This window comes from Danio rerio, chromosome 16 (assembly GCF_049306965.1).
Source record: "Danio rerio strain Tuebingen ecotype United States chromosome 16, GRCz12tu, whole genome shotgun sequence".
Lineage (NCBI taxonomy): Eukaryota > Metazoa > Chordata > Actinopteri > Cypriniformes > Danionidae > Danio > Danio rerio.
This window is the reverse complement of record NC_133191.1, coordinates 25257806-25270455: the sequence shown is the minus strand read 5'-3', so window position 1 is coordinate 25270455 and position 12650 is coordinate 25257806. Positions and strand designations below refer to the sequence as shown.

The following is a 12650-nucleotide window of genomic DNA, read 5'->3' as shown; positions in this document are numbered from 1 at the left end:
AGGTTGTAAAAAAGCTTTCCACATGCCTGATTGACAGAAGCAGACCCAGTGAACTTTCCTCTTTGGATGTAAACGTGTCTAATCTGCAAACTGTGGACTTTTTCTATTTCTCTTACTTCATTTAGGATTTATAATTTTCATTTTGTTAATTTCCAAGATGTTTATTAGTTAAAAGGAAACATGAAATTTTTTTAAGGAAATTTATTCGTATTATAACACATATTCATTCATACATTGTGTACTTTACATTGTGCACTGTGTTTAGTGGAATACGTACATTGGAGGAATGATTTAATTTGATCATTTCAAAATATCGGTATACAGAATTAATTTCTCAATATCTGTTCTGTTTATTCATCTGAATCTGATCCAAGAGTAGGCAATCTGTTTTTCAGTCTTTGCCACAGGGAACTTGTACTGTCTTTGGCCCAATCCATGTAAGAGTCGGTAACGGGTTTTAGATGATCCTCATAGTACATGCCAGCATAACCAGCCACTGTCTTGCCAACATCTAGAACTTTAGCCTTTGTGCCTCTGTAACACAAAAACAAACACTGGCGGAAAACAAAATATAGAACACCACGTTCAAATACTAAACGAATGTATGTATTTATTGGTTTACACTTTTACACATTTAATATTCTTGTTTAGACATTCTGTCGACTGTTCATATCACTGCAACTACATTTCAGTTTACTCTAGTAAAGCATTGATTTATTTTCATGTGAGGATTAGTAGGATAGTCTGACAGTCAAAATAAAGCTTTAGCAGGTAGTAGTTAGCAGACAATTTAATGCTAGTTGATGTTGTTGCAAAATGAGCCAATGTATTACATTTGGTCCGAATGGATTACATTTAACAGCAATGTTTTGGGTTGTACCTGTACAACTGCTTTGCTCTTTCAAGAAGACCTGCATTGTCTGGAGCTGTAGTTGGCAACGGGTTGGACAAGGTCAAGCAAGCTAAGAGGCATAGATTTACATAAAAAATCTTCAGTCTTTCATAACAAAAGCAGCGATTAATGTGTATATGCATAAAGCCAGACCTTGCAATGTCACAAACAGAACAAGGAGCACCAATCTGGACATCTAGTAGAACAATTGATTTCATTAATCAGTTTGCAATCATGGATTAAGAATCGATTACATATTTACTTTAACATGTATAGTAAATGTGTACCTTTAGAAGTGCAGGTGTAGGAGTAAATCTGAAGAGGAACGTCAGCCAGACCTTTGTCGAACTTACTGTTGTTTTTCAGAGGTTTTTGGGATCCGGTTCAGTGTTTGCGTGAGTGTGGGGATTTTGTGTAGCAATGCTGGATTTGAGTGCGTTCCCATCCTAAATAAACAGATCACTGACCATTTCTGAGTAAAGACACTGTCTTCTGTTTTATTAGATGAAGCGCAAGAGCAATCATTTACTGGATATTTTGTGGACTAATTAATAAATGTTTTTCAAAAGTTACAATGAGATATTATAGCAGTTGTTTTTTTGCCGTATTGTTTGTGGGATGGGCAGCATGGTGGCGCAGTGGGTAACTTTGTCGCCTCACAGCAAGGAATTTGCTGGTTCAAGCCCTGCCTGGGTCAGTTAGCAATTCTCTGTGGAGTTTGCATGTTCTCTCTGTGTTCACGTTGGTTTCCTCCGAGTGCTCTGGTTTCCCCCACAAATTCAAAGACATGAGCTATAGGTAAATTGTCAATACACAATAGTGTATGTGCATAAATTAGAGTGTTTTCCAGTGATGAGATGCAACTGGTAGGGCATCTGCTCTTTGTTGGCAGTTCATTCCGCTGTGGTGACCCCTGACTAATATAGGGACTAAGCCGAAAAAAATGAATGAATGAAAGTTTCTGGGGTGTTGACTTAAAGATGTGGTCAGTAAACAACTTTACTTCTCTATAAACTTTTCCTGATTTTTTTTTCTTTTAACTGGAATTAGCAGCTTTAATAAATAAGCTTATACACACACACACACACACACACACACACACACACACACACACACACACACACACACATACAGAACCCTATTGCGTTTGTTTTCATTGTTTCCATTTTCTTCAGTCAGACTTCAGTGAAAGGCACACATCTTACGTGTTTTGTTTTAGTTCATAACTAATAAATCATGGGAGCAAGTATCAGTCCTAATAGTTCTTATAAAGCCTTCATTGGGGTTCCTATGGGTTGTTCATCCCCCATCCCCAACCCCCACAAATTTATGATAAAATTTGATTACCTGATTAAAATGCAGGCTAATACAACATGTGTATGCTTGGTGAACCAATCAACATCTATAAACATAAATGCAGTAGAGGACAAAATTATTAGCCTTCCTGTATTTGTTTGTTTTTGTTTTTTTTTTGTGATGTTTAACAGAGTAAGATAATTTTTCACATTATTTACTTAAATATTTTTTTTCTGGAGAGTATTTCTTTGAGTTTGGCTAGAATACATTTTTAATGTAAAATCTGGTAAGAACAACATTAGCGCCATCAAAAATGTATACTTTCTGATGGGCTACAGAGCAATCCACTGATAACCAATGACTCGCCTAATTAACCTTACTTGCCTAGTTAACCTAATTAGTTGAGCATTTTAATTGTCCTTTTAACTTAATAATAGTATCTTGCAAAATAACTAGCAAATTATTGTGTACACTCTCAAAACTAAGGTAAGCTGTCACTGGGGTGGTACCTTTTCAAAGGGTACCAATTTGTACCTAAAAGATCAATAATAATTGTCAGAAGTGCATATTAGTACCTAAAAAGTACAAAAGTGCTCCTCCTAAAATTTTAAGGTACTAATCTATACTTTTAAGGTACCGATATGTACATTTAAGTACAAATGTGTGTCTTTTGAAAAGGTACCACCCCAGTGACAGCTCGCGTACCTTTATTTCCAAAAGTGTATCATGGCGAAGACAAAAATTAGTTATTAAAAAGTATTGTTTAAAAATGTTTTGGAAAATAATCTTTTTTTATAAAAATGCCTTTAACTGTATGCACACACACACACACACACAGGCACAATAACACAAATAAGATATTTCAACCTTGATCCATTGAAGCACTGAACAGAAAAACAAGTTTACATTTGTTTCATTCAGGCCAGAAAAATCCAACAGTGGGATGCAATTCAAGGAAAAGGGGTCATGCAGTTACTCAGTCCACCTGACTTCTGAACTTGATATTAATGATGAGAATTTGCTGATCATTAACCAAAAATAAATAGTGACTTTAGCCCAGTGTGGTCTGATGGTAGAAGTCTTTTGACCTGTGATATTAAATTTGCATGGTAGATTATATAATATTTATTGACCCATTCTTTATTGATTTGTGTCTTTTTGTTGCTGATATGGCTTCTTGTATAAAAGTGTGTGTGCGCGTGTGTGTGTGTGTGTGTCTGTGTGTGTATTGCTTTTGTCTGTTATTGCTTTTGCACTGAACTTATGTATAAGTTATTTAACATATCCTATTTCCACATTGCAGAATGATGTGAGAAAAAAAATGAATTCAGATCATTCAGTGCTCGTTTGTTTGATGATGAATGTGAGAGTTATAGACCTTGGGAATTAAGCAACAACAAATGGGTTATTTTTCCACTGTTTATTCTTTTGAAAAGGAAAATCTGCATGTATTTTTTATCTCATTTTTTCTTATTTTACAGCATCCCACAAAATTAACTATTTTACACATTACACAAATGACAAGCAGATCATCACAGTGTGACTTTGTATTGGTCTGTAACAAATGTGCCAGTCGGCTCAACAGTTTTGAGGTGATATCACAAAACACAAGGTAATTGGGGGTGTAAGGTAAATGGGGCTTGATTTTTCATTTTTTTTAATTGAAGGTTTCAGTCATCTTTTGCTTCAGCTTCTCATATTGATCGTTAAACCAGTTCCTGCCACAACAAAAACATCATGTTAGAAAAGTTCATTAAAAATGTGTAGCAGCTTCTGTCAATACATCTTAATGATAATTGTTTAAAAATAAATATAATGTCAGGTGAAAATATACTATTATTATAGTATTATTGTGATCCTCTTACCTGGTTTTGGTACCAAGCTCGCTCTGTTCAATGTTCTGGAAGGCGGTTTTGGTCTTATCTGCCAGGTCCTCTGCAATCTCCTTCATCTGGGTCCCAAATTTTGTGAAATGCTGCTCCAGTGTGGGCTCCTCCTGGGCCTCTGCTTAAATTTATGATAAACATAGTAAGTGCATGAATCTCTCAATTGTTGAGTTGTTTTATGGTTCTTTAGAATGCTCAACAACAATATGGTGCACAAATATAGATGTTTTACCTGTGTGTACAGCAAGTACAAGCATCAGCACGGCTGCAGCCAAGTACAATTTCATCTTGTCGTTTTTTTCCCTGTAACAGAGAAAAGGAATCACTGTTAGAGAGCTAGAAATCTCAGGCATCATAATTTTGACCGATTCGGTGTTAAATTATTTCCTAAGATATTATTTAAACAATTTATGGTTTACGCTAATGTTAATCTTAAAAAAAATAAAAAATAAATAAAAAAAACTTCTGGTTGAACAAGAAGATTTTTTTGTCATTAATCATTTTTGTCATTAATCAAAACAAAGACGTTATTTGCTTTTGAAAACTAAACAATAAACATAAGATTAAAATTTATTACAAAGGTTCTAATGAAGTGTTAAATATATATTTCGCGCTTTTAAAAATATGTTTGCGCATTGTTTGTAAACGTTTAATAGTGTTTTATTTATCTTCCTCTAACATTTACAAAAATATGCTAAATTTTCCAATCATAGCAAGGGATGGCGGCTAGATGTCGCCAATATACTGCGTGTTTGCGCACTGAACCTAATAAAGAAAGGTTATTCTGTCGTTTCAGGTTAAAGCTCTCTAGATTCGCTCTGCTTGAAAAATGACCACAACAAAAATAAGTTTGCGTACCTCTTCGCAGTCCTCGAAAGAATTGGGCTGAGTTTGTGATGTCCCACAGATGGCTTGTCCCTTTATAGGGACACAGAGATGACGTTGTGTAATAACACCACCTCTGACCTATCAAGACCTCCTGCAATCACTCGCTTTCCTCGCGTTCATCTCTCGTTCTCCTTACAGCTTTGCGATGTGGTAAATGACTATAGTAAACATCCTTTAGAGGTAAGTAAACTCCGTTTGCCACAACAGCTGTTTTCACGGAGATTTTCTTTGATTATTCGTTATGAGCTACTTTATTTTACTTCAGTGCCAGTGACCTTTGAAACAACATCTGTCAAAAATAAAACAATGTTATAAAAAAGTGGGTACTTTCTTTATCTGGTACCCTTGCCTTGCATATATGGTACAAAGTCCATTTATTATCATGGATTTTACAGTTGGTTACGTGCTTTTTTCTACATCTACAGTACATGACTCTGAAGGACAAAACAATTGTGTAATATCTCCTCTAGTAAATATACTACAGCATCAGTGTTATGGCATAAAAATACATCATACTTCACTGATACAGTTAATTCTGGTATGTATGCTCAAAACTATTTTTCCTGCTTGTTCAAACTAATCATGACTCTAAAATGAGCTGAATCAACACAATTCCTGAGTTTTTTTGGGACAACTTAATTGTTTTATGTTCAAGCTACTTTCATTTGTAAATTTAATTAAGTTTACTTAATCAGTTTGTGTTGGGATAACAAGAAGGAATTGTGTGGACCTCAGCATGTTTACAGTGTAAAACAGAATTTTTGAGAAGAAATTATTTTTGTTTTCATTTACATTTCATTACTATCTATAAAGAGTTCAATAATGATCATTCATACTGCTTGTTTGACCAGTGACTAAAGAAACTGACCCGTAGCAGACATTGCACATGGCAGCATTTTATACAAATAAAATGCATATTACACCATCCCATGGTATCCCCCTGACCATTCACTTTAGGGTAACACTTTATTTTGATGGTCCATTTGAGTATTAATAGACTGCTTAATATCTGTTGATACTGCTCCTTCAACAGACATTTAACTGTATATAAGAACGTTTAACTGAGTATAAGAACCTTTGCAAGTACATGTCAACAAACCCTAACCCCAACCTAACAGTCTACTTATAATCTAATGAGAATTAGTTGGCATGTAGATGCAATGTAACATAAATTCAACAAACGACCTATCAAAATAAAGTGTGACCCGCTTTAGTGGTCACTTTTTAGGAATCTGCTCCTTTATTAATATACAAAATGATCACTGTCTGTATGCAGGTTTCTTTTTTGATATGGTGAATTATGGATGTCTGAACACACGAGCAAAGAGATTGATAGCCTACTTCTTGAATCTCAGCCTTAGTTTTTCAAAAACATAATTCAACTTTAAAATTATTATTACTGTTGTTATTATTTGTGACTGCGCAATTGTAAGGGTGTATAACTTTGTAGTTGTTTAATGTCATGAGACACTGATTTACTCCACAGTTCTTTAACCTTCCAGCCACATCACAACATGAGATAAAGAGTCTGGATTTGGACTAAAGTAAATTGAAGTTGTTTATCTCTTAGTAGTTTCATAACCTTTATTCCTGCTGTCTACAAACATAGATACATGCAGGATTCTGCTAACTGCATTGAAACCACCTTTGGATTCTAGGTCAGGAGAATCATTAGATGTTATCTTATATTGGCCTATGGTGTCATTTGATTTATTTTAATTAAAGCACTGCATCGTCAATGCTGTACACTATTTTTTGCCATATTCTGTGCTTAAATGTTCAAACACATTAGACATTTATGTAAAGTCCCAGCCATGAAGCTATGAAGGTTTGTGAATTTGAAAGTGGTCATATTGTTTTTGTTTCTACCTAGCAATATTGCCTGCGGTAGATTAAACAGTTAAAATACAAAATTATTTTAGATGAAATTAAAACATTCTATATGCTGTTATTTTAACATTTTGTTCATCAGAGAATCATGAAAATGTAAAAATATTGACAGAATAATGTGATAATCAGAGCAACGTATGGACTTTTTGAAAATAAACGTTTTTGAGGGTCAAATCAACGTTTGATATGAAGACTAAACAATAAATGACAAAGTAATTTATTTAATAAAAAAGCATCTTATAGTAGCATATAATAATTGATCGCACTTTATGTAATTTGCATTTTTACACTTTAAAATAAGGTCAAGAGTTAACATCTTGTCAGCATTGATCTTATGTATTTCCCAATCCAGTGTGGGCACAAAACACACACACAAAATCAGCAGTTCTTGTTGGTCAATGACCTGTTTATTTTTTTTATCACTCAGGTCAGGGAGATTTTTTTTCCTGTTTAATAGATTTTTCTTTATTTTGCAAAATACTTTCTTGTACTATAGTGCATCTATTAAAAGACTTGATCGTGATCGGAAAAGCTGACAGCTTGAAAAGTGTTGAAAGCGTCTAGACTGGAATAAGGGGAAGCGAGGCTCCGTGAGGACATGATGTTTATAGAGGATCACACCAAGAGGCATTGATCTGCAGTTACCTCTGCTCACATCTGACCACTTGCAGTCTGTGGAGGACGGGCCTTCCAGTGTTCCCTTTGTCACTTATCTGCAGGCTTTGCAGAACACTTTAAGACCAAAGCCATTCAAACAGCTCGTCTCACACACACATAATTAGTCACCTGTTGTTCTTTTAGTTTTATGTACTTTGTTAAGTCAACGGCCCTTGGTTTTTCATTTTATGAGTCTAGACAGTGACCTGCTGTGCCATCTCAAGCTTTTTGTTTAACCTTTGTGAGCAAAGCTCTTCCCTAAAAGGGTTTGGAAGAAAAGGCATTAGTAGTTTACAGAATAAAACCAAAATTACCCAAAAATTACACATAACTTTTTATTTTTACCTTAAACTTTTTTCCATAGCTATAAATACAGTATGTGTGTCTGAATGTACAGTATGCCTTTTTGTGACATATCAGGACAAAAATGTGTATGTACGTGTTTTTGTGTCACATTAGGATGCAAATGTGTATAATGACTTGTATAATGACGTGTATAATGATTTTATTTCTGAAAGTAAAACAGCACACAGCTTCATGTAAGGTGTAGGGCAATGAAAATACAGTTTGTACAGTATAGAAACAATGAAAACCTCAAATTCACAAAAACAAACCTGTGTGTAGGTGTGTGTTTGTGTGTATTAACAGTAGTATTTATTCATTTGTTGCCACAGCGGAATTAACTGCCAACTTAGCCAGCATATATTTTACTCAGCATTACTGGGAAACATCCATACACACTCATTCCTACACATACACGACGGACAATTTAGCTTGCCCAATTCACCTGTACCACATGATTTTGGACTGAGGGCGAAACCGGAGCACCAAGAGGAAACCTACGCCAACATAGGGCGAACATGCAAACTCCACACAGAAATGCCAACTGACCCAGCCGGGGCTCAAACTAGCAACCTTCTTGCTGCGAGCCGACTGTGCTACCCACTGCGCCACCGTGCTGCCCCAACAGAAGCATTTATCAAGTAATAAATGTTATTATTATTTTCGTCCTCAGTCTTTATTTACTAAATTGCAATCTCTTTGGCCCTATAAAATATAGTGTGGACAGTTGAGGGCAAGGAGTCCAAACAACTGAAAAACAGTGTTGTGAAAAAAGGGACTTTTTGAAATGGGAGTGTAGCGAAGATTACTAATAAGACTAATAATTCTTAAAATTTGCACAATTTTAGTGTGGGTTTGCTTGTTATTGAGATAAAGTTACTTCTTCGTCTCCTCCTTGATGAAATACACACAGAAGACCGGAGTGTTCTGTTCTGTTCTAAAGCTTTTACATATTATTACATGCCTGACCCTACATTTCAGATCAGATTGTTACTGAAAAGGAATACTGTGGTATTTTGGGATGAGTTAGATTGTTTTATGTTTTAAAATAAGCTTATGCTCATAAATTTTCTTTTAAATACAGTAAACACTGTATTTAAAAATGTATTGCTTTATAAAATACCCCTATTGAAAATCAATTGCAGTTTTGTTATTTAAACTGAATAATTAGCATGATTATCACATTATCCTTTAGCACAGTGCTCAGCATAATTGAGTACACCCCATTTTAAAAAGGGATATTTTTATCCTTCCTCAGTGAATATGGGTAATATATTTTGGTGCATTTAAACAAAACTGATTATATTAAACAGATATATTTATTAAAATAATATTTTAGTCACTAAACAACTTTAGAAGTGGAAAGATAATAAATTTTAAATTATGCCAAAAAAAATACAAACTACAAATTTTCAACAAGTGTACTGTATATTTTTTGTTTCTCTTGATTTGTGCTGTTTTTGAAAAATTGTATTTATTATTTTTATAACATAATATATTTGCACTACTACTTTTTGAATCATTGTTTTACGTTATTTTGTTAGATAAGCTCCATATTTTGCTTCACTACCGAATAAACTAATGTATATGCACAAATAACCATCCTATAGAAAATATCAATTAAAATGAGAGATTTGTGGAGGTGTACTCATAAATGCTGTGCACTGTATTTATGCTTTTTATATAAAACAAACAACAATAAATGCTTATATTTGGTACTTTCTTGTCGTAAAAGAATCTTAAACAGTCAAATCTATCCAAATTGCCACAATATATGAAATGGGGAAATATTTTCAACAATGATAATTGTAAGACTGGATCAAAGATGGTAAAAATTATTTTGTACCAACAACAATGTATCAATATTGAACAGCAAATTTAAGGTTATAAAAAAATATTAGGCTCATGTCACATTGAGGACTAAAGCAAAGATTCTGCAAACTTAGCTTTAAATTACAGAAATACATAGATTATATATGTGTATGTGTGTGTATATATATATATATATATATATATATATATATATATATATATATATATATATATATATATATATATATATATATAATTTATATATAAAACTTAGTTGGAATTTTTTTTCTGGATACCTGATCAATCCAGTATTTGTACAAATTTATATAAAAATTGGTCATTGGTTGTGTGTGCATGTGTATTTACCAGATTTAAGTGTTTGAGTTTTTTTTATCATGCAAAAATTGAGGATTTTTTTTTAATTGACAAACTTTAAACTAACAAATAAAAAAATGTAAAAAATAAATAAATAAATTGTAAAAAGATCTGAGCACAGTGGAGGACAAAATGTGAGTTATGAGAACGCTGATCTTTGTTGAATACAGGGATTTTTTTCTCTGTGGAAAAGGGAGAGTAACAAGAATTATGTAAGATCTTTTCAGGAGTAATGTTCAGTAACCCTTGGTTATGTAATTTCTTTCTTTCTTTCTTTTTCTTTCTTTTATCCACTGTTAGCATATGCATTTTATTAGTTGAACTGGTTTTGGAGAACAACTTGAAACTAAATGAAAAAATAAACAAATACTGGAAAACGAGGGACAAAAGACTGAGAGAAACAAAGAGTGGCAACGGTTGCATAGATAACGGTATTTGATAAATTTATTGTTTGCTTTGTGTGTAAGTGTGTGTGTGTGTGTGTGTTGTCAATTGCTTATCCAGATGAGTCTGAATACAAGATAGTGGAGATAAAAAAGGAAAAACAAAGATGGTAAACATAACCGGGGGCACAGCATGTTCCTTTATACAGTACAGCAATCCCGGAGGCAAAGGAATTTGGGAACAGATCTCAACATGTCTTCCTTGAGATTCAAAGCAGCAGACAAGACACAGACAGGGTTGTGTTTGAAGAACAGACTCTTTGATCACAAGGAATCAAAGGCGAGAAACATGGACCTTATGGGGAAAAGTTTTGTGTATTCAAGAGTTTGAAGAGAGGGTTTAGCAAAATACAAAGAAAAGGTGGATCCTTCTCAAAACAGTGACAGGAGAGTCTTTTAATACTGTCAGTGTGGGCCGTTTCAAATGGTGTGAAAATAAAACGTGCATTTATGCTGTTTTGGCTTATGGAAAGATTGTTTTTATTGTAATTCAACTTAACTGAAGATGTTCACAAAATGGCAAAGTCAGATTATTGCAGAAATAATTGTTTTCAGGTACATTTCCAGGACAAACATTAAACAGATTTTCTTTTATTTGCATTTTTTTTTAACTTAATGTATGGGTCATGCAGAATGTCAAAATGGTCTCTGTCCATGCAGATCTGTAAAAAAATGAACAGGAACAGTTCTGTTCATGCAGATCTTAAAAGTCAGAAACTCTACACAGCTGCACACAAATGGTTGTTCAGAAGGTCTATGTCAATTTTGGTTTAGAGAATCACTAAATATGCCTATAGACTGAACATGTCTCAATTCATTCATTCATTCATTCATTCATTTCTTTTACTTTTTGGCTTAATAATTTTTTTTTTATTCAGGGGTCACCACAGTGAACAAACCGCCAACTTATCCAGCATATGTTTTATGCAGCGGATGCCCTTCCATCTGCAACCCAACACTGAGAAACACCCGAACACTCTCATTCACACACACGGACAATTCAGTTCACCTGTACTGCATGTCTGGACTGTGGGAGAAACCAGAGCACCTGGAGGAAACCCATGCAAACATGGAAAGAATATGCAAACTCCACACAGAAATGTCAACTGACCCAGACGAGGCTCGAACCAGCGACCTTGCTGTGAGGTAATCATGCTACCCCTGTGCCACTGTGATGGCCCTGTGTATTGATAAATTATTATTTCTATTTAATAATTATTTTGAGAGGCCGGTTTTATTTTCTATGCTGACATACACAGACTTGTGTTTACAGCAGGTCACCACCTTGAGCGACAGGTAGCTACAAAGTCGCTGCTAGTGTTAATGAAACATTAGACACTGGTGACCTAAATCTAACCTAATATAAATGTCTTATGACATTGTGTGTCTGCTGGGAGTATTTGCTAGCATGGTCATTAGTAAGCATTCCTGACTATATTGTAAGTAACTTAGCAAGTTTATCAACATTCTACTAACCCCAAATTACTTTTAATTCAAAAGGGTCACTTATATTCTACCAATACTAATGACAAGCCAGTTGACGACTTGTTGACATGCATTGGCAAAGTTACCTAAAGTCTACAGGATGTCTAAAAAGGGCCATCAAAACCTTTATTTCCACACAATTGAAGATTTTCTGCTAGATAATATTGGGAATTGTTTAGAAATTGAACATTAGCAGACCTTTGTTTGAACTCCTGAGATGAGAAATGATTTAAATCTGGTGTTTCTGGAGAAGAAGAGGTGTGTCCAGTAGATGTGTCTTGCCTACACAAGTCTTGCTGATACTCCAGTAAAAGGCAGAGAGATGCGTGACAATGAGATGGAGTCAGGAAAGGGAGGAAGTGGGTGGACAGAATGTAAAGTTTCATGAATGTGAGCAAAACAAGCGCATCTGTCAGGCCTAAACCTTTACCAAAAACTAGAAAAGTGAGAACGTGCTAAAAGCTGTTTTACGTGCAAATGTGTTGTTTTTCACTCATATTACAGTCTTAAATTACTAGTTGTGAGAGAGTTCATTCTTCAGCCCTAAGCACAACCTCACACAACTTTTGTATTTATTTTTTTTATATTTTTTATGATGTAATCAAATTTGAGGCTGTTTTAAACATATATCATAAATTAAACTTGAAACAACTCTTATGTATTTTAGAGTACTTGGATTTTTGT

General features: G+C 34.3%; 2 protein-coding genes and 1 long non-coding RNA gene across 4 annotated transcripts; 1 reads left to right on the top strand and 2 right to left on the bottom strand.

Moving 5' to 3' along the window:
- Window positions 1-265: 265 nt before the first annotated feature.
- On the bottom strand, window positions 266-1279 carry apoc4 (apolipoprotein C-IV). Its single transcript, NM_001135978.1, has 4 exons — window positions 1180-1279; window positions 1046-1088; window positions 881-962; window positions 266-534 (listed from the first exon to the last, which is right to left on the bottom strand). Exons 2-4 carry the CDS (start codon window positions 1086-1088, stop codon window positions 351-353), a joined length of 309 nt encoding a protein of 102 aa, NP_001129450.1. The 5' UTR covers window positions 1180-1279; the 3' UTR covers window positions 266-350.
- Window positions 1280-2365: 1086 nt separating this feature from the next.
- Window positions 2366-3826, top strand: LOC141378055 (uncharacterized). The gene is made up of 2 exons (XR_012391630.1): window positions 2366-2693; window positions 2879-3826. It is a non-coding gene; the product is annotated as an uncharacterized lncRNA (long non-coding RNA).
- Window positions 3592-5188, bottom strand: apoc1 (apolipoprotein C-I). 2 transcript variants are annotated; one of them, NM_001291886.1, is made up of 4 exons: window positions 4933-5188; window positions 4307-4377; window positions 4054-4195; window positions 3592-3906 (listed from the first exon to the last, which is right to left on the bottom strand). In NM_001291886.1, the coding sequence occupies exons 2-4, from the start codon at window positions 4359-4361 to the stop codon at window positions 3846-3848; spliced, it is 258 nt and encodes an 85-aa protein (NP_001278815.1). In that variant the 5' UTR covers window positions 4362-4377; window positions 4933-5188; the 3' UTR covers window positions 3592-3845. The 2 variants fall into 2 exon arrangements, with proteins under 2 accessions (NP_001278815.1, NP_001278816.1); NM_001291887.1 differs by having other exon boundaries at window positions 4054-4192.
- Window positions 5189-12650: the final 7462 nt, after the last annotated feature.